Raw genomic sequence first — 20,876 nt, forward strand, 5'->3', positions numbered from 1 at the left:
ATTAATTTAATATTAGAAAGAAAATTGCAAGTACAAAGTGTCTGTCCATAAAAGAACACTACAAAGAGATTGTTATGAATACCTTCAACACCTTCTGCATCTCCTAAGCCGAGTTCCTCCAAAAGATCTGCAAAACAAATCAGATGCTTTAATAAATACTCCTATCTAGAAAGATTACGAAGCTAAACCCAGAACCACATGAAGTGAACGTTACCTGACTTCTGTTGCTTTTTGTTAGGAGAGGTTTCACTCCTTTCCAAAACAGATTCAGGGGCCTTCAGCTATGAAAGACAATCCAATGACAAAAAAACCACCACACTTAAAGTAACTCTATAATATTTAATGAGCAGAACAAGTAGTCAGTCTGACATGAACAAATACTTACCTGGGAATTGTTGGAATTCTCCAAAAAGCCTGGAAGTGAAAAATGTTTCAGAAAGTGTTATTTTATTCAAATTTATTTAATTTATAAAATTTTTACTCCATTCAACATCAGTAGTTTCTACAACTAAGTATTAGTTGCAAGCATTATTTCATCGAGACTGCGATACTTAACATTCAATTTACCTCATCATCCAGCATTTGTATCAGTATACAAGAAATGGACAATGCACGCTTCCCATCATGCACATTGGATTTAAGAAATAATACAGAACTAGGACAATCTATAGGAAGCAATAAGGATTTGCTTGTTAACAAAACAAGATCAAAATACTTATTTTGAGGAGCTGAATCCTGCTTTCTACAAAGATTATTTCAAAAGCCAAAGCTGGTCTGCTGTAATGAATTATCATAAAATAACACTATGAATTATATAAAATAACAGCTCTATGACCGTGATGTTGAGGGATATTTTCCTTTCCATCGATAGGACAGAGAAAACATGGGTGCAGACATAGAAATCTCATACACATCATTCAATGAGGAAGAATCAAACTAGTTCTTATCAGGTTGTTCTGGTTCAGCTTGCAAGAAAAGAAAAAACCCAAATTACAATTGGTTGTAATCTGCATTTATAGCACAGTTCCAAACAGTTTCATTTTTTTTAAGATTTTTTTCCAACATTAAATCACTTACAAACCCACACAATCTACTGGCCCACCTATATTTCTCAAGTCCTCTGCTTTAGTCATCTTACAGTTTGAGTCCTCTCATGAAAGAAGTGTATGGAATGTTATTAAGAATGACTCCATAGCAAAACTTTTGTATTTAAAAAAATGATTAAAAAACAAACAGCATTTGATTTCAGGAAACTTGGTGGTCTAGCAGTATGGAAATACCTTAGCAAGATTATCATAATCACCTTTTATCCCCTTTTTACACTGATTTTAAACTCATCTTAGTAGATTCATACAAAGCAGACTTTCATGACAACTACTCGACAAGTAGATTTACAAACTCCCAGGAGCTTTTAAAGTTTTGCTTCCAGCTTACTGGATTAGCTTCTTCAGCTATTCTATTGTACTTACACTACAAGCAGGACTGACCATTTAGTAAAAAAGAAATCCTTCAGATGAGAGTTCTACGCCAACAGCAAAACTTCCCTGCCATTCTACACTCCAGATGCTCAAGAGACAGCGTCACAAACTACAGGCAGAAGCCCTTCACAACAAACCCTGAACTTTCAGTCACGTTTTAGCTCCTAGGCAAAGCGTAACAGTAAGGTATCAAAAATTAAGACAGGGGGGGAAAAGTGCTTGGCCAGATCATAGCTTTCTTCTGCTACGTTATCATCCAAGAATGTCCAGGTGTTCAGACAGGTCAGCCCTAAACCACATACACTTTCAGCACTATGCCACAAGAACCCGAACCCAAAGAGATACAAACACATCCAAAGGGCACACGTAACGCAAACAAGGTAACTTCCTTTACAACTTGCCGGCAAGCGCCGTGATAGCTGGTGTTAATTAACAAATACTAAGCACTCCATTGCTATAGCGCGCACCCACACCGTAAGTGCATTCCTAAGGCAGACATCGATAAAAGCTCACTTCAGCCTATACGTGTTTACAGGCAAACATTTAGTCCACCAGGAAGTTACCGGTGTGGCGCTCCCCTGAAACAATCCGTGAGCGCGCTCCATGTCTGTCTGCAGCTGGAAGCAACACACCAGGTGATCCTTCTTCCAGACTTTCAGAATCCGTCTGTAGAGCATAAAACACGGGCGTGAGCATCGGTACAAATTCTCAACTCATTTCTACGCAAAATGTTCCTGCTAAGCCAACTTGCACAGCATGGAATCACAAAAGCCTTTGATCAGCCCCTTGGAAAGGGCACATCAAGACACAGTATATTGGAAAATCACAGCAGACTTGTGTGTTTTCAGATCTTAGGCAAAAACCTCACAACTCATCTAAACTAGTCTGCCACGCTGGCAAACTGCACAGCCGCAAGGGAGAATTAACACGGTAACTCGAGCTGTGGGTTGCCAACCCGTAACTGCAGGTCTGGGGGGGACACAACTTTCGGACTGAACTGGTACCCGATACTCAAATTTGTGCTGACGTTCCCCAGGCACACGTCCTGCAGTGGGGAGCGAACACACTGCTACTCCCAGTTGCACGGGTTGAACAAAGACTATTTGGGCTGAACAAAGACAAGCAAGACAAAGCTTACAGAAACCAAAGCTACCTAAACCCCCCCAATAATATTTTAGCCTTGTATTTTTAAGAAGCGGGTGGGGAAGAGTTCCTTCTTCCTCACAAGAAAAGTCAGAGGGCGTAAGCTACAGACTCTGCCCGCTTTCTTCTAACCCATTCCCACAGACAGGAAGAACTAAAAGGGCAAACACAGCCAGCACGTGTGGTATCTCTGTTGAACGCTACTCTCAAAAAGGGCCAAAACGGTAGAAAGGCTCTTTCCCAAAGCAGCTCATCATCTAGGCTGCAGACCCTAAGGGCAACCACTGAACACGTCAGCGGAATAGAGTTGTGTGGTGAAAAAGCAACAATCCCGCCAGCCCCCGTGAGGAGCTCAGACTATTTTAAGCAGCAAGAAACTTCACTGCCGCAATACTGTACCAGAAACCCAACTCCAAGGGCCAGCTGCCATGAGACCCAAATCATTAGCTCGACCTACCTTCATCCCAAGCCTCGCTGAACAGCTAGCACACAGCACAAGTATTTCAAGGGCCCCCAGTTACAAACATACAGCAGAACCAGGAGAAGGGGAAATAAGCCTCAGCCGCGGCAGGGCCCAAGCTCCGAGTGCTTCTGGATCTCGCTCCCCACCCCCGCCCCACTGGGAACCCCGGTGTCCTTCACGGGAAATACCTCAGAATCCCAGGGAGATTCAGCATCTTCCTCTTCCTCTGCTCCCACCGCAGTCAGGGCACCTACAAAGGCAGTAAGAGGTGAGACACTGAGCCCTTCTATTTCACTCTGCTTTTCCCCATCACCCCTGCGCCCAAAAGATGCACAGCGGTTCTGTTGCTGAGGACAAACTAAGGAGTGAGTGTTGAATTCAAGGGTTTCTTCACACCCAGCACACAACATCATGGTCCTTCCTTTGGATCGCCACCTCTCCAGCAGAAGATGACTATGCACAACAGCTGACACAGCTACAAGCAGCACTGAAGACGTGTTTGGGTCACACTCTGGAAAAGGCTCCAGCACGCTGCAGCCCTGTGGCATACAGAGTTTAGGTCACCTGCTCTCCAGTCCACAGCTCCAGAAATTGCCACTGACTACCACCATCCACTGTACAAGAAGTACCATAGAAACACCACCCGACACATCTTCACGCTAAAATCACCAAGAAACAATGCTCCTTTTGTAGCACTACCAGAAAAGACCTTCCTTGACTAGCAGTTTTTACCCTGCACCTTCCCAGAAGGTATACAGCTAAGCGTTGCCATTGAAAAAGAGGAGAGGCTCACAGCCCAAAATCTCACCCCAAACACACAACTTGTCTCTATCTCAGGGGGCTAACATCCGAATCTCTTCTCTACTAGGCACACGCAAGGCTCAGTCTCGGTAGGTTCCTGGCCAGATTAAACTATCTTCATTTCTCTGTTTTAAGCTAGTCCGTTAGGTAAAACTGATTCAGGATTCGCTCTTGTGGAGACATGCACACAAAAAATGGGAAAGGAGCTAGAGACCAGTGAGGGCACCCGTCCTAGCAGAGGGGAACTGCTGGTTCCAGCCTCAGCTAGGACTACTCACACTGTGCCAAATGCAGGCTTATGGTAAAATGCACAGACAGAAGAGCATGTATAGGCACAACACCTGGAATACAGCAGGTTCTGCCAGGCCCGCTCTGTAGCATTTGATCAGCAGCTACACACGCTCTGGTAACATCTACCACACCACTCTACTCTCTGGAGACACACAGTGGAAAGTGTGCCTTCTCCTCCTGCTCCAAGACCTGAGGTGAGTACCAGAGTGCTCAGCCCTGACTGACATGGCAATGCTTTCAAGCACACACAAGCGTGGCACTGGAGAGACTTTCTACGTTTTAAAACTGGACAAGGTGAGGCACTGGAACAGAACAGCTTTCTCTCAGATCGACTCAAATCTTTCCCAGGCTTCAGCCAAGAGCAATCACAACTTCTCAGTCTGACAGTACGGGCCAGAAAGGGGAATACTACTGTCACACCCAAGACTCTCTAATCCTCCTCTTTTTCAACTGTGCGTTTTGTTCTGATCGCTTCAGGGAGAACACAGCAACAAAACCAAGAATGACACCTGCTCCATGTAGCATCGTTTGGAATCCAAGGCCACAATTTGTTCTTCAGGAATGAACGAAAAGGAACAAAAGCTACTTTCCTCCTTGCCAATGCCCACTAGGGTTCACAGGCAAGGGAAAAACTTACTGTTTCAGAAGTCAATCACCATTTCAGTTCATTTTCTGTGCATTAATATTTATAGAGGAAGAACGGGGATCAGTATTCACTAACTCACTTCTCTCACCAGTGTTGTCTTTGGAAGCACTGTGGACTTGATGGCTATCATTACAAATAGAGTTTTTCACACCCTCAACAACTGCAGTTCGTAGCTCTTCACCTGTGTCTTCCTTTTCCTGCTCCTTCTCCTCTTCTTCCTGTTCAGGTGATTTTTCCTAGAAGATATTGACCAAACAGCTGGAAATAGCAGAAACAAGCACCTTCTTAGCCACCCATCGACAACTTTAAAAATGCTTTTCCTGTGTAAGACAACAGGGAAACTTTGTTGAGCTTTGTTTTACAAGGCCTTCAGTTTTTCCATGGGAATCTCTGAGGAGACAGCAATGACATTAGCCCTAAGTCATTAGCCCTGGCTCTGCAAAGCTCCGGAGAAGCAATTCTTCATGTCAGCCTAACTCTAGCTTTCATTTCAGTTACATTGTTTTGGAACACGCTCCTTTTCCTCTACTTTGCTCCAGGAAAATCACTAACTTCCTGCTCTCAATCTTACTCAAACTTTTTGGTTCCTCACTTTCAGCCATCACACCAGGTATTTTACTAAATGGCAATAAATCTTGACAGATAAAAACCGTACATACAACTGAGAAAAACTGAATTTATTTCAGAAAAATTATACTGCCTATTTGTTTTCCTGCAAAACCACTGCAACCAATAAAAAAAAATACTGAAAATACTGCCCAACACTATTCTTATACCTAAGAAACTCCTTTGGTTAGGAGTAAAGGCATTTTCTAATATAAAAAAAGGATGATCAAAAGATGGATATACATGAAATATTAACAGAAATCCAGTTTACCTTTTGGTTCTTACCTTTATCACCCTTAGAAAATACCTTTGTGATTGAATCATCCTTATATAACTTACTTTGGTGCCTGAGTGAAATGCTGCTCTTACATTTTCTTCATGCCTATTCAAGCACAAGTGTTCACTTTCTTGTTTCAGTGCTTCACAGACTTTGTTATCTACTTCACATTGCTCTTCTTCTGTATCTTCATCATCCACATGTTCAAGAAAGACAGAGTTTGGTCTTTGACTTTCAAGCCTTGGGTTTTTTCCTGCTGACAAAGAACTATTATCACTTTCAAAGCCATTACTGAAGCTTGACTTTTTCTCCTTAAGACCACAACTATCTGAGAGAAGCTGAGGTGTCTCTTTTTTCCAGTCTGTCATCTTAGATTCTGCAAAAAGGGAGTCATCATTTCTGCGAAACTTCGCCTGAATCATGCTTTTCTTGTTCCAACTTTCTTGTTTATCTTGCAAATTATTTAGATTTTGAAAGACAGTTTGCTTTGGTACCGACTTGCAAGATACTTCATTATTCACCGTCTTTGGAGACATGGCAGTTATGTCAAAACAACAACAAAAGGAGTTATGGAAATGGCAACAGGCATGTTACCAGATTAATGGAGTAATCTGGGAACGTCTGGAAAAGGAACCAAGTCAAGGATGGGCAGGATGGAGGAAGGACTTGGCCAGGGACAAAGGCTTAGGAGGGGATAATACCTTCATTTTAACAACATGGCTTATGTTTTCTGAAATGACCAAGTGCTGTGTTTTCAAAATGCTACTTTTCTCATTTACTATAGGAAAAGAATTATATAAAAGTAGATTTGCTAAGTAGTTTTTTAAACATTAGTATACTATGCAATCTGTTCCAAATAGCTTACTGTTTTTCCTGAACTGCTGGGAAACATTCATTAACAATGTCAAATTTGGCTTCTGCAGCTTCTGTAAATAAATGATTATTTTCTTTTAGAACACTAACGACAACAACAAATCCTTTGGTCACATCAAACCTTGAACACTAAATGTAATCAGGCTGTCCTTTTGATAGTGGTCAGGTGTTGGCTCCATCCTATACTTCTAACTACAAAAACACTCCTCACGTATGCAATTCAGTGAGTATTTCACCCCCAAAATACCATGCAGGCACCCTTCTGAAAATTGTTTCCACAACTATGGTTACATGCATAGCAGTTTTAAAAATCTGGGTTTAATATTTGTAGTACTTCAGTAAAATTCAGTTATATTTAAGATTGCAGCTTCTGGATGCTTTCTTGCAAGTGTGCAAAAGGGAAGTAACTGTTAAGAACCCTAGGTTTAATGCATTGATTAGTCCCTGCAAGTACACTTACCAGAATATCCTTACATTTCAAAAACATGCCCCAAAAATGCATAATTTATATTTAAATCAGTGCAAGAAAATGAAATCATGTTAAAACTAAACATGCTTGCACCTCCAGTATTGCAGAGTAGGTTGAACTAGAACACCAGTTCCTCATCGCTGCAGAATCCCAGAGCAACAGAACAGATGCTCCAGACATCACTGCAGAAGTTAATAATTCTTCAGAACACTAGCAAAAAAAGCAGGCCTGAGAGCTTGTAGCTGACAAAAAGAATACTGCCTAAGCCTTCAAAAAAAGGAGGGAAAACATGCAGTGTGAGATTACGTGCAAGCACAGAATGCCATCTCAATAGAAGAAAAAAAGATGACCCATTTGAGTAACTCATCCGCTGAGCACTCTTGAGTAACCTGATGAGGAGGAAAGGAGAACTACGTGATGAAGGCTTTCAGTACATCTTCATTAAAAAGTGCCCTTTATCAGTTAGGATTCTACCACGAAATTTACAGGAAACATTAACAGTGGTTGGGGAAGAACAGAACAGGTTATATTAGTAACTTATAAACTTAAAATCTGACTCAAATGACCAAGAACAAACAAAACTGTGGTGGTTTATCTCGTCGCCTATGGCTCTTTTGCCTCAAACCACAAATCTACTGCGTGCTCTGCCACAGCTACAGGTCTTTTAGGAAAAACTCACAGCAAAAGAAAGGCTGGCAGGTCAGAGAGTGCTTCTAAGGAGAAAACAATATTGGCTAGAACTGTAGTTTCTTTCAATCCCCCAGAAAACTTGCCTTCAGATCACTTATTTTTATAGGACATTTACTGTAAATACACCATACCTTGGGAGAAAAATCGAGTTCTTCCTCAGAAGTATGCCAACTGACATCACTCCCCTCTTTCTCCAAGCTTCTTAAAAAGTAAAGCAAAATGAGTACTGTGTCTCTCCAATCATTCCTCAGGTATGTGCTGGGTATGTTTAAAGTCTTACCTGATTGAGTCTCCTTGCGACAAGTCGTCTATTGCTGTTCAAACATTAATTGACATGTTGAAATTAGATTTGGCATGCTAAAAATCAACCAGCACATACAAACATTTAACCTGGACAACTCTACATGTCATAACAGAATGAAATTTTGGGGAGTCAACTTAATGTAAGACAGCATGAATGAATGCATGCATTTCCAAACAACTGCTTTTTCAAGTCACACTGAATTGACAAAACAAAAAAGACCAGAGTTTTATCTCCTTTGAACTTTTATACCTAAAAGTTTAAGAACTACCTCTAAACTAAAAAAACCCAGCATAGCATGAATATGCTACGTTAATAAACAGTTAACAAAATACTGGTGCTTTAGCAAGACAGTAAATAAATGAACTGCTGAAGTACTCATACTGCACACACAAGCACACACTGTTGACAGAGATTTTACTGGTTTATATACTATACTAGCTGTTGCTCTACCCACTTACAGGTTATCCTGAAAAGGTAAAAAACATCAAAAAGCATAACCAAGATCTAATGTCTGTCCTCAGGCAGAAAAATCCCCAGCAGTTCTCTATGCTGCACCAAAAAGGGTATTCAACAGGCAAGACAGGCGTAACCAGGGCATTCTATACTACGCTCCAAGCTTTCATCCATGTTAAGACAGCAACTTGCACACAGGATCACAGGATAAATCAGGTCACAAGGGACCTCGGCAAGTCTCTCAGCCAACCGCCCCCTCAAAGCGGACTCAGCTCTGAGGTCAGATGAGGCTGCATAGGGCTTTTTCCACTCTGATCTTGAACCATTCAAGGAGGGAGACTGCACAACCTCTCTGTTTTACTGTTCTCACCATGGTGAAGCTGCCCACATTCCATTAGAAATTCTCTTGTTTCCATTTATGCCTCTTGTACCTTTGCTTCATGTGACGCACCACTGGGAGGCACCTGTCTCTGTCTTCTCCATACACGTACTGGAAGCTGCTGCTGCTGGGTCCCCTTCAAAGTCATCTCTTCTCTACACTGAACAAGCCCAGTTCCCCCAGTCTCTCCCCAAAAGGCAAGTAGCCCTGCTCCTGGCAAAGTTTGATGGCCCTCCACTGAACTCGCTCACGGATGAAAGACCACTCTCTCTTGCACTGGGGGCTCAAAATTATACCCAGGGAGCTGGACACAACCCAGGGACTGCCAGGTAGCAGCGTACAATCCCCTTCCTCAGTCCCCTGGCTATGCTGCTCTTCATACAGCCCAGGACACCGTTAACCTTCTCAGCCGGCAGGGCACCCTGCTGGCTCATTCTCAGCTCACTTTCTGCCAAGACCCTCTGGCTATTCCCAGCAAAGCAGCTCTCCAGCCAGGCAGCTCCAGCACGTGCTGTAGCAAACGGTTGTTCCTTTCCATGTGCAGGACTTGGCATCTGCCCTTGTTGAATTCTGTTAAGACAGGCCTGACAGTCCATTTACCCAGCTTGTCAAGATCCCTCCGAATGGCAGCGTGGCCCAGATGCACATGTTGCAAACTCAACGACAGCGCACTCTAGCACACCACTGATGTACTAAAGAAATCTGAACTCTAGGAATCCAGCCTGAAGAGTGCGAAAACCTCTCAATTACCAACAACTAAGATGAAATAAAAGGCCTCTTCAATTCCCAGGACAGAAAGGAAAAAACCAAATAAAGCCTCCACATCGTATCTATTTCAGCATTCCTCAAGTCCTCGATAATTAGTTCTCGTTAACTATCATCACAAAATGAACTTGCTTATAAATAGGAGATTGGTGGCCTTCCATAAAGTTGTATGATGACAGCCAAATCGAGGTCTTAGACAAAATCATTAAAAGGAAAAGAAAACAAAGGGCATATCGTGTTGAGTAAGTTATCTGAACTTTTGCTTTCCATGGATAGTAACTTTAAGCAATGATCAAAACCAGTTCCCATTCTCCTTTAAAAAGCAAGAGAGAAAGTTTATGAGCTAGTTTTCAGACAGATCTTGATGCCCTACTGTAGAAATGGGATCTAGAAAAGTAGTATCTAGGGATCACTTGTTTCTACTTTAATTGAAGTCCATTTTCATTGTGGAGTAACAGAAGAGCATATTTTTTTTTTAAATATTATTTACTATCACTAATGACACAAAGCAATCACTCAATCCAGTAATAAAGGACCCGTGCAAAACACGCAAACAAAAAGCACCCAAAGCCTGCTCTCAAACCTGATTTATAAAACCAAAACCATCACAATAGAGACCTCCAAGATAATAAACATCACAGGTGTGTTAGTATTTGTACCTCACATAACATGTTTCACAGTTGAAATGCTACTGTATAGAATACCTTTCTTTGGTTTTCCTGTTCTTGATGTCTGGCTAGGAGATTGTGGCATTCCTATATCCATTTAGGGAAAGGCGTGTCAAGGACAGACCAAACAAGGACACCAGAATAAATGTGAATTCCCAGAAATTTGGAAAACATAACCAGTACATTAACAAAGCTGTAGCAATGGGAGAATGTACTGTGACCATCAGCCTACTCTACAGTTACAAGAAGTAGAAGCCAAACCTATCACAACCTACAGAACTCTACTCTTAAGGGACAGTGTCAAACAGTGTAACTTAATTTACTTGCTCCATTGTAGAATACCTATATTCCAATATTTTGAAACACTGAAACAGATTCTTGGCAGTTTACTGTACTGCCAACTTTGAATTTCTCTCAGCTTGACTAGTCCTTGCCCAGCACTGACTGCCAATGCAATTCCTTCATATTTGTAGAGTGTTTTATACATACGGCACACTTAAAATCCCTCCTTCTAAGCATCCCAAAAATCTGTAGGTGCCAACAAACTTTGGAGATATGCTAGCCAGTTGTGTCAGATGGTGCCAGATGCAAACACAGCCCCCTCCTACCTCAGTCGGAAGGTAAAAGCCCTGCATATGTTGATTTGACCATGCTGAACTGTTCACATAGAGAAGCTACGCCACCAGCCAGAACGCAGGCATGACAAGCAGTCAGAGTGAATACCCTGTTCCCCCAGGGCTATAGGGCAGGCCACAACTGGGCCAGAACGGGTGCACTGGCTGGTGTGAGTGTCATGCATGTGTGCTTGTGTGTGTACGCGTGTCTATGTGTTGTGGAACAGAAGCTTTAGAATATAAATCACCATCCGCCTGCTCTACCCATCCTACTTAGTAAATTTTTTTTTTTTATATCAATGAATGGTGTGGTTCTGTTATTGCAGCTACCCAACACCAAATGTCTGTGTGACAAGGCCATAACATTTGCCTCAGAGCAACAGGGAGTCCTGCTTATATTGATGTTACCACAAATACATGGAATGGATGTGGCAAGAGGACTCCTATCAAAAATACACATGTAAGAGTTAAAAAAAGGACCTCAAGATCGTTTCTCATTCCTTCTCCATTTCTCAGTTTTCTTAAAAGGCGATACAGCAGATATAAAGCACACTGAAGCACTCGTTTCTTTTCCAAGAGCTCTATGATGAAAAACCAATGGTTTCTGTAGGAACAATACACCAATATGCAGTGCAGCAGCTAAAAAAAGCTGCCACTGAAGACATACTAGAAATCTGAACCCTCGCTTTTAGAAAAAATACATAATTACTTTTTGCCAAAGAAATTCCAACTTCAAATCTGAAAAGTCTGTCATTCGATATGCTAGAGGTGGAAGCCATTCATTTGGAGGTTTTTGCAAGTCTGTCTGTAATCAACAAAAAGGTTCATGTTCTGACAAAAAGTAAACACTCAAATAAGCATGAGCCAACCTCTTAAATATACCGACTTGCTCACTAGAGGTGAATATTTTGAACAATGTTCAACAAGTGCAAAAGTAGCAGCAAAAGGAGGAAGGACTACATTGAAAATCCCAGAAAAACAGGAATGAAGAGCAAGATTAAAACAAAGAATTCAAAGTGGGTATTCCTCCGTTGTCTCACGATCAGTTGAGCTTCTCCTCTAACAGGGGCTTCAAAGCTTTTACTGCAGCCTGTCAAAGGGACCCAGGATGCAGGACCTGCGCTTTGTGTGTGCAAGCAAGAGACTGCAGAATCAATGCCACCAAGTGCTCCCTGCATGCTACTAATCCCTCTCACTCAACAGGCGGGGGTCATTTTCCAGGAGACTGAGCACAAGGAGAAAAAGATTCGTACCACTCAAGGAAAACAAGCCCTACTATAAACAGTTTGAGACCACAGCACACTCTTTCTCCTCCCAAGTCCTTAACCCACATAAATATTCTCTTCACACTTACTAGGCCTCTTCAAGTGAGGATTTCCCATAACATTGTGGACTTATGCTAGTAGTATTACCGTCTTCAAGGAACTGAGCAAATTACTTGGTTCAAGAACCCATGTTTCCCTGAGGGCATATTAATTTTGGAATCACACAACAGTATTATTCTTCAAGCCACATATTTTAAAATAACCCAGGCCTGTCAGTCATCACAATGTGGTACCACAGCAATTATCTATGTGCACAGGAGGCAGCCACAGAGTGCTGTTTGGGTAAAAGCAACATTTTGTTGATTAAACTACCTGTACCATGTGCTTTCCAAAAATAAAATAAAATATAAAAACCTCTGCATCTTCCTTCAGTCTATCAAGAAACTTTACACATCGCTGACTAGATCAAAATAACTATTCCTAAGTCAAAGGAACAAAGTTTGGCTCTAAATTAAATTCCCCTATCTGGGAAAAGTGAACTCAGAAAAATATCCCATGTTTTGCTCATATTTCACGACGTATTTAAAAAAGGAGTAATAAACTGTGTTTGAACACTGTCTGCTGCCCATTTGCCACAAAGTTCTGATGTAACATCCTTAAAAAAACCAGAAAGGATAGAACTTCCCACTGTAGGGCCTGAGATGTAAAGTACAAGAAGTTCGATCTATATTAAAAGATTAGTTTTCTAAGATTCCTCTAGGGCTATATGAGCTCATAAGCATAGACTGGATCTTAAAAATTAAGGAGTTGTTTGTTTTGGTTTTTTTTAATTTAAAATAAACTCACTGAAGGAGCTAATTTTTTGATAACAAGGCAATTCAATTGTTTTTCTGGATCACAAGTTAATATGGACTTTTTAATGTTTATTTCATAAAATTACTGGAAGTAGAAGTGGTTTTTATTTTTACTGGAATCAAACTACGTCCATGAAGATACAGTACACACAGAAGTTGCATTATTGTTTCTAACAAAGTGACTTTTCCAAGACAATTTTTCCTAAGTATGTCTCTAGAGCACCTACACAGCAACAATCGTAACTGATGCTGAGAAATAAGACAACTCACTAAAGGCAGCTTAGTGCAGGTGAAACCATTAATATTAAAACACCACTGCACAAACTCAGTGGAAATCAACAAGACATGTACGGCCCTGCTAACTCATCTGTTGCTTCCCAGCTACAGGAAGATGAACAACTACTCAGGACGAACCTACTGCTTTTGCAATTCATTTTCACAATCTGAATGGCCATCTACAGGTACAAGTACACACCCCAAAACCAAAACCACTCTCACCTAGTTCCTTCTCTGTCCCCCTTCTCTCTCTGTATGAAAACCTATACAGATGGGCAATCTGGCAGGCAGAATGCAACAGCCCGGTAAGTGGCCCCGTAGCACACAAACCGCAGCTGCCTTCACCCCTGACAAGAAGCACCTCCAACCAGCAACAAGTCAGCATATTCACAAAGCTTCTTGCGCTACCCCACCTGATGCCTCCACTAAAGTCAACGGCAAACACAGTGAGCGCTGACAACACAAACCCCCTAAAGAAAAGGCCACAGTGATTTTCCTCGTGAGCTCCTGCGTGATTAAAGATCCTACCTCCTCTGTCCACAGCAGGTGCACCCAACGTCAAGCCAGCAGCTCTGGCCCGGTGAGGAATGCCAGGTACTGTGTCGCCTTGTGCACCACCTTCGTCTCTGTCTCCCCGGAATGCGTATTCCACCAGTTGTTTACAAAGACTATATAGGGAAAGAGAAGAAACATATTTGGTAAAAACAACCACATACTTGCTTACACAGTTTAACAGAACAGTTAACAGCCACTTATCCACCCTACATGTATTCATAGCCATGTGAATTCGTATACTTGTATGCATTCACTGAGAGTAATACACACAGAACTTACTGCACGACTACTACATACTTTAATATTCACTACAGTCATGTTCACTCTAGAGGTGCATATCCACACCTACGAAGCTATTAGCTCCAGCTCGGCACAATATTTTCAGCCTAGCTGTTAAGCACACATAACCACCTCAGAGAAGGGGTACGCACAGGTACAAAGCTATCCATAAGAGGGGTGAAACTGCTTAAGACTTTAACAAAAGGGATATGTTAGATCTCTGAAACAAAAGGCTAATAGTTCCTGCTCATTGTAGTGGAAGTCAGTAAGGACAATGGTGCTGGTCTGAGGAGAGGACTGACATGCATTTCAGTTTGCCACGTTCTACCTCTGGGTAACTGTAGGATACAGACATGTTTTAGAGCTTGTACTGGGCAGGTGCAAGCTTAGCATCAAAACTTGACATCTACAGACAATTCCGGGTGGAAATTTTCTTCAGCATCCAGATTAATACTAGACACAGGGAACGATACGTATCAGAAGATGCCACTGAGCACAGCTTCAGGACAGCTTTCAACACACCATTAAACCGTGCTGCTATTACCAAAAACATTCAAAAGCCACACTGACAACTGACAACCTATTCTAACAATAAAGTCAAAAATTTACCTAGAATATCCATGAGTAACAGCATAATCCTCAGCTGTCCATCCGTTAGTGTCTTTATGGAAAAGATCAGCACCATATTGAAGAAGAACTTTTATTAAATTAAGCTGTCCACCAGATGCTGCAGTCATAAGTGGGGTTCTGAAACACCAAAAATATGTTATGAAGTAGATCATTTGACACAGACACTGTAATTATTTTTATTCCTATTTGCTCTCAAAAACTACTTTCCTCATTACTGAATGAGCAAAAGAAAACGCGGTTTTCATTAAATATTAAGAGCAACCATAAAATGCAAGAGGGAGTCAAAACAACCAAACCTCCAATCTTCAAACAAAGCTTCCACATAGACAACACTCACATACAAACTATGCCACTATGCAGGAGATGTCTTTTCAAACTGAGGCAGTGCTGCTGAGCTAACAGCATGTTTCCTGCCAGAAGGGCCACCACAGACAATGCCTTCTTGTAATCCTCTACGAGGAAAGCACCCACTGAGGTATGACAACAGCCAAGCGCAGATGTGCTTTCACAAGTCACACAGAAATAGCTGCTGTGTGGCTCCCCGGGTTTTTTTTTCAGAGCTCACTCTCATGCCTCTGATTAATCCAACCTAAAGAATACTAAAGAGACCCATGCAGAGTTTTGACAAACCACTCACCTTTCAAAGTGATCTCGAGCATGCACATCAGCTCCTTTCTGCAGAAGAAACTCTGCTATATCTTCATGATGTTCAGAGATAGCAAGAATAAGCGGAGTGTTTCCCTCCTGAAAGGGCAGATAAATTTAAAAATAAAAGTAAAAAAAAAAAAACCAACCCTACCAGAGAAATACTAATACAACTTTTTGAAAGAACTTCTTCAACAAATACAAAAATTTACCTTATTCCGAGCATCAATATTGGCATTATGCTCAAGTAACAGCCCCGCTACAGCTGTATTAGGAGATCGGACAGCAAGGTGAAGGGCAGTGTTGCCGTCAGCATCTGCCAGATGTGGGTTGGCACCGTGCTCTAGCAGAATAGCTACACATTCTTCTTGCTGGCACTGTACTGCCTGGGAACAACACACAAAAAAGGAAGAACTTCCAGCGCTCTGTTACAATTGCCCCAGCTTCCCAATGCTGGAAAATAAGAGCACCTTCAAAGCTGAGCTAACATATGCCTATTCCACGCTGATTACCAGATGCATGCTTCTATGCAGAGCTGTGTAAAGAATCCTACCAGCCACCTCTCATTTAATGCACAGTTGACAAGCCCCACTTGAAAGAGCATAACATATTCCACATACCTTCATCAGCGGCGATCTGTTATCACTGTCAGTAAGATTTAGTTTACACTTGTTTTCTACGAGATATGTAACAACGTTCACATGGCCATTCGCAGAAGCAAGATGCAGAGGTGTCCTAAAAATTAAACATATTAAATTAGCACAAACAGACAACTAGAGAAATAATTTCAGGCTCTGATAAATTGATATAACCACAAGTTTCACTTTGCACAAAGCAAGCTTAAGAAATGATTTCTCATTCTGTTACCAGTAACAGCAGTTGCGCACCAAACACCCGAGACTGGCCAGCAAAACCCCTCCGCAGCATCTGCTTAGTAAGGTGCCATTTCCTTCACTCTAGAACTTAATCTGCAGATTCCTGTGCCCAGGCGTTGGTCACTGCCTCCAGCAGGACTACACCTGTGGCACAGCAAAAAAGCTTGGGAATCTGAGAACTATGGCAAGCAACCCTCTAAGTTCTATAATTATTCATGTGCCAGAAGTATCAGAGATGTAGATGGGCTTTATATAAAGAGTATTAGCGTTTCCCTGCACTTCGGGGATTTCTGCTTTTTCTCTAGGTTGCTTACTACTGCAACAAAACCAAGTACTCACTTGCACCAAAGTGCCCTCCATAACATGCAGCAAACCAGACAGCAGAACACTGTAATCCTGAGTACAGGAAAGTAATACCTGATCCTTCAGATATGTATAACTACAATAGTCATAATAAGCCTACTACAGAGGAAGTCCTCTCCAGGAAGGGCATACTGTGTTTCCATAATACATGACCAGCATAAGAAAATGAAACTCTTTTCTTCAAGTTAAAGCCTTGCCAGAGGAAAAAAAAGAAACCACAAAAAAACACCCCAAAAAACCCCTCCTTCAAACCACAGAACATCTTAGGTCTGATGTCAATTAACCAGCCTACTTATATTGAAAGAAATTGCCCAGAAAGTCCTTGCATGTGTTTCCCCCTAAATCAGAGGCACAAATCAGCACAAGCTTCACGCTGTGCAAAGGCAAAGCACCTGCTGCTCTGCAGGACACCTGTCCCAACAGAGCAGAAAACAAGCTAGAAAACAGCTGGGACCTTCCTCCCTTGAAGGTGATGCAGTAACAATCCCACAGTTCCTCAAGAACTGAGGGGAACACCAGCACTGGCTCTGAACCACATCGCTGCAGGTAGGTCCTTCTCTGTATTTAGGAAAGCTCAACTAGCCTTGCAATTGTTTTGGTACCTTGCTGAGACCGGAGCACAACAGCTCCCTGGCTAAGTGGGAATGGAAAGGGAGAGGTACACAAATGCAGTGGCAGGTGATGCAGAAATGCAGTAATCTGTAACACAGATAGTTGTTACAGGGCAGCTGACATCCTCCTCCACTGCAACAAAGATGAGGATGAGAGAAATACAGAAAACTTCAAAGAATTTGTAATGTCTTGCTACAGACAGGGAACAGACTGGAGCACTGACAGAGGAGTAGCTCAAGAGCAACTACCACCACTTTTTGAGAAATTTCCATGGAAACATGCAGGATTCTTCATCTCTGAAGAAATGACTGGCTGAGATTATCTGAAAGCTAACCAGGACTGGTTATGAAGGAGTCCACAATCATCTGAAAGCTGCTACTACCAACCACTAGGAAGCATGACAGACGTGAAGTAGTCACTATCAGCTCTGCAAACAGAAAAGCCTTCAGAAAACTTGTGGACTTGTTGCTGTCCTCCTCAACCAAGCCTCTCAGTCTGTCAACAGGAGACGGCTCTGCTTGGAGCAAGGCCTGCTGTGCTCCACAGAAGATCCCCTTCAGGGAACAGGCTGGCAGAGACCATCAGTGTTCAGGGTTGCCTGTCCCTGCAAGAGGCCTCCAGTAACACCGAAGTTCTTCTGCCACCCAGCCCTGGGGACACTGCCCAGATTCTGTTCCTGCTCCTGTTGCTGCTACGCTGATCACCTATAGAGTAGAGGAGAACTGCTGATGCTGAGCAGCCACGAAACAACCCCACTGGGAAACAGCAGGTTGGCAGTACGCACTTTGAATGGCCCTTGAGCCGACAACCCAGCAGCTACAAGCCAAGCAATGAAAGTGCTGGAGTTCAGTCTGACAGGCAGCTGACAGGGTAAATCTCCCTTAGCGATGAGCTCTGACCCAGGATCCATGACTAGCTGGCATTGTGCCTACAGTGCTTCCAACTCTGTGCTGACTTTTGCCCGTGTCTGTCAGTGAGGCTGAGGGTTTTGCTAGACCACCTCTGAAAGCTGCCTGCTCCTAACTGATGCTGTATCAAGCACACTTTCGGGAGGTCTTATGGGCTACAGGACCCACTTTATGGAAGGAACCTGTTGGTGTGATCCTTGCCATGTTCCTGGTGCAGGATTTTGCTTTTGGAAATCTTGAGCAGCAAAACTGAGATATTCATACAACCAATGCACACATTTTTGCCGTTACTTTGCATTATTTCCTATTCTTCACCTCTATTTCCAATGATACCAAGTCTTCCAACACGAAGCCCTGAAACGCAACTGCATCTGGTGGTCACTCACAACACACATCACACCCACAAGCACTAAGAGGGCACAGGTGGCCTTGCAACCCCCATGGCTGGTACAGAGTGCAGTGGCTGCAGCAAGCAGGCAGGCTCTGTCCACCGAATTGCTCTCAGCCTCGCTGTTCAGCACTGGGCATTATCATGGCAAAACCACCACAGTGCTCATCATAGTATGCTGCCTTTTCTTTCTTCCGTCCCTCTCCACCCCTGCCCCCGGCTTGTTTTTTACAGTTTGTGACTGCATTTTGTCCTGTTATAACACTGATAATTGCCTGGCACACAGAAGGAAACCCTTCAGAGGAAAAAAAGCTTTCTAGACAAGATGAACTTGAAACGCAAAAACTAGCGAAATTTCATACCAGGGTCTGCTAAGAGCTGGTGACTCACTGATGACTGAATCAGTAAGCAGTAAGAAGAAAAAGAGAGAAACGTTCCGAACTATTTCCATAAATGCCATCGGGCACCTTGACTCTGGCAGCTGATTTATGCACAAAAGTGCACTCAAGCCACCTTAAATGGCATCACCCACCTCCAGCTGCATAAACAAATACTGGCTGGCAACACTCAGGCACACAGCCCACGTGCTGACTGACTGCACTCTTCATTGCCTTCCTACAAATCTAGACAGTTTCAGGTGTTTTCAGGGCAATAAGCTAGCTGGCTGGCAAAAGTCCAGTCTTCAGAAAAGACAGCCCAGGATGCTGAAGTACTCTGATTAAACCAGCATCTCCTCTGAATGTCATGGATGTTTTGACTCAGTCTTTTCAGAAAAGGCATTAACAGCTCGACACATCCAAGACCCAAAACCTTCAGCTGATTCCCTTAGGCTTATGGTGGATCATGAGGAGCTATGCTGCAGCCCAGGGCTTCTCCCTAAGATATAACTGCCAAGTACTTGCTGTGCTCGACTCAAAAGCACACATCCTAACACCTGCCAGAAGCAGCAGCTTCCTCTGCATGGCACTGCCCAGATCTTCCAAACCAAGGCACTAATTAGCTGTACCAAGGCCACAGAGCAAACAGCAAAGTAACTGCCACCTAAAATCAGACTGATGTTGCTTTGGCTGCAACATCACAGTCACAAAAGGCACATCAGGCAACCGTCCACACAGCACCAATACACAGCACATTTACTATATGTGCTATAACCCTTTCCTAAACGCTTACCCTCTTTCACTCCCAGCTGAGGCAGTGCAGCTTGCTCAGCTCAACTACTAACCCCGCACGCTGAGGCCTCCGAGGTGCATGCACTCTGCCTTCCAAGCCTGCCTGGAGAATGGCCCTGAGGCTCCTTCTGCAACCCGCCCTGGCCAGGCTGCTGCCGGCCCCCTGCCGCTCCTGCGCCCCCAGGCAAGGCAACACCCCCGGGAACGAGGGCACGGAGGGGGCCGGGGCAAGACCAGGACAAGACGGGGGATGCTCGGCCGACTCCAAGGGCTCCTGGCAGCACAGGCCTGGCTCCCCGCCCAGGCTGAGGCTCCCCGCAGCGATGCTGCCGTTCGCTCCCAGCGCCCTTGAGCTGCACCTGCGGGTCCCGGCGCTGCCCGCAACCCCCCCACACCCCGCCCCAGCACCGCCCGGCGCTGCTGCCCCCCGCCGCTTACCGCTCCGCCGCGTCCCGCTCGTCGATGCCGCATTTCTTCAGTCTCTGCCGCACCTGACCCAGGTCGCCACGGGCGGCCGCACGGTGCAGCTTGCCCAGGTCCTTCAGCCGGAGCTCATAGGCACCGGTGGGGAAGGGCTTGGCGGAGCTGCCGGCCGCTGCCGGCCGCCCCTTCTTCCTCCTCCCGAACCCGAAAAACCTCTTCATCCCGCGGCACGGTCCCGCCTCAGGGAAGAGATGGCGGGAGGCACACGGCGGGCTGCGGCAGGCCCCGGGCAGGGCCGGGGGATCGGAGGCCCCGGGCAGGGCCGGGGGATGGGGAGTCCCGGGCAGGGCCGGGGGATCGGGGGTCCCGGGCAGGGCCGGGGGATCGGGGGTCTCGGAGCAGGGCATCGGGGGATCGGAGGGCCCCCGGGGCAGGGGGATCGGGGAGCCCCCGGGGCAAGGACGGGGGATCGGAGGGCCCCCGGGGCAGGGACGGGGGATCGGGGGGCCCCCGGGGCAGGGGGATCGGGGGATCGGAGGGCCCCCGGGGCAGGGGGATCGGGGGATCGGAGGGCCCCCGGGGCAGGGGGATCGGGGGTCGGGGGGCCCCCGAGGCAGGGACGGGGGATCGGGGGATCGGGGGGCCCCCGGGGCAGGGACGGGGGATCGGGGGGCCCCCGGGGCAGGGACGGGGGATCGGGGGGCCCCCGGGGCA

At 44.5% G+C, this 20,876-nt stretch overlaps 1 protein-coding gene and 1 long non-coding RNA gene across 2 annotated transcripts; both read right to left on the reverse strand.

Moving 5' to 3' along the window:
• Positions 1 to 3,838: 3,838 nt before the first annotated feature.
• Positions 3,839 to 6,259, reverse strand: LOC308054353 (uncharacterized protein; the record flags this gene model as incomplete). Its single annotated transcript, XM_080366984.1, has 1 exon — positions 3,839 to 6,259. A coding segment is annotated over one exon (564 nt), but the record flags the coding sequence as incomplete, so codon positions are not given.
• Positions 6,260 to 7,026: 767 nt separating this feature from the next.
• On the reverse strand, positions 7,027 to 17,329 carry LOC308054229. The gene is made up of 3 exons (XR_013924043.1): positions 14,759 to 17,329; positions 13,844 to 13,983; positions 7,027 to 8,051 (listed from the first exon to the last, which is right to left on the reverse strand). It is a non-coding gene; the product is annotated as an uncharacterized lncRNA (long non-coding RNA).
• Between the last annotated feature and the right edge of the window lie 3,547 nt (positions 17,330 to 20,876).

This window comes from Falco punctatus, assembly GCF_963210335.1.
Source record: "Falco punctatus genome assembly, chromosome: 16".
Lineage (NCBI taxonomy): Eukaryota > Metazoa > Chordata > Aves > Falconiformes > Falconidae > Falco > Falco punctatus.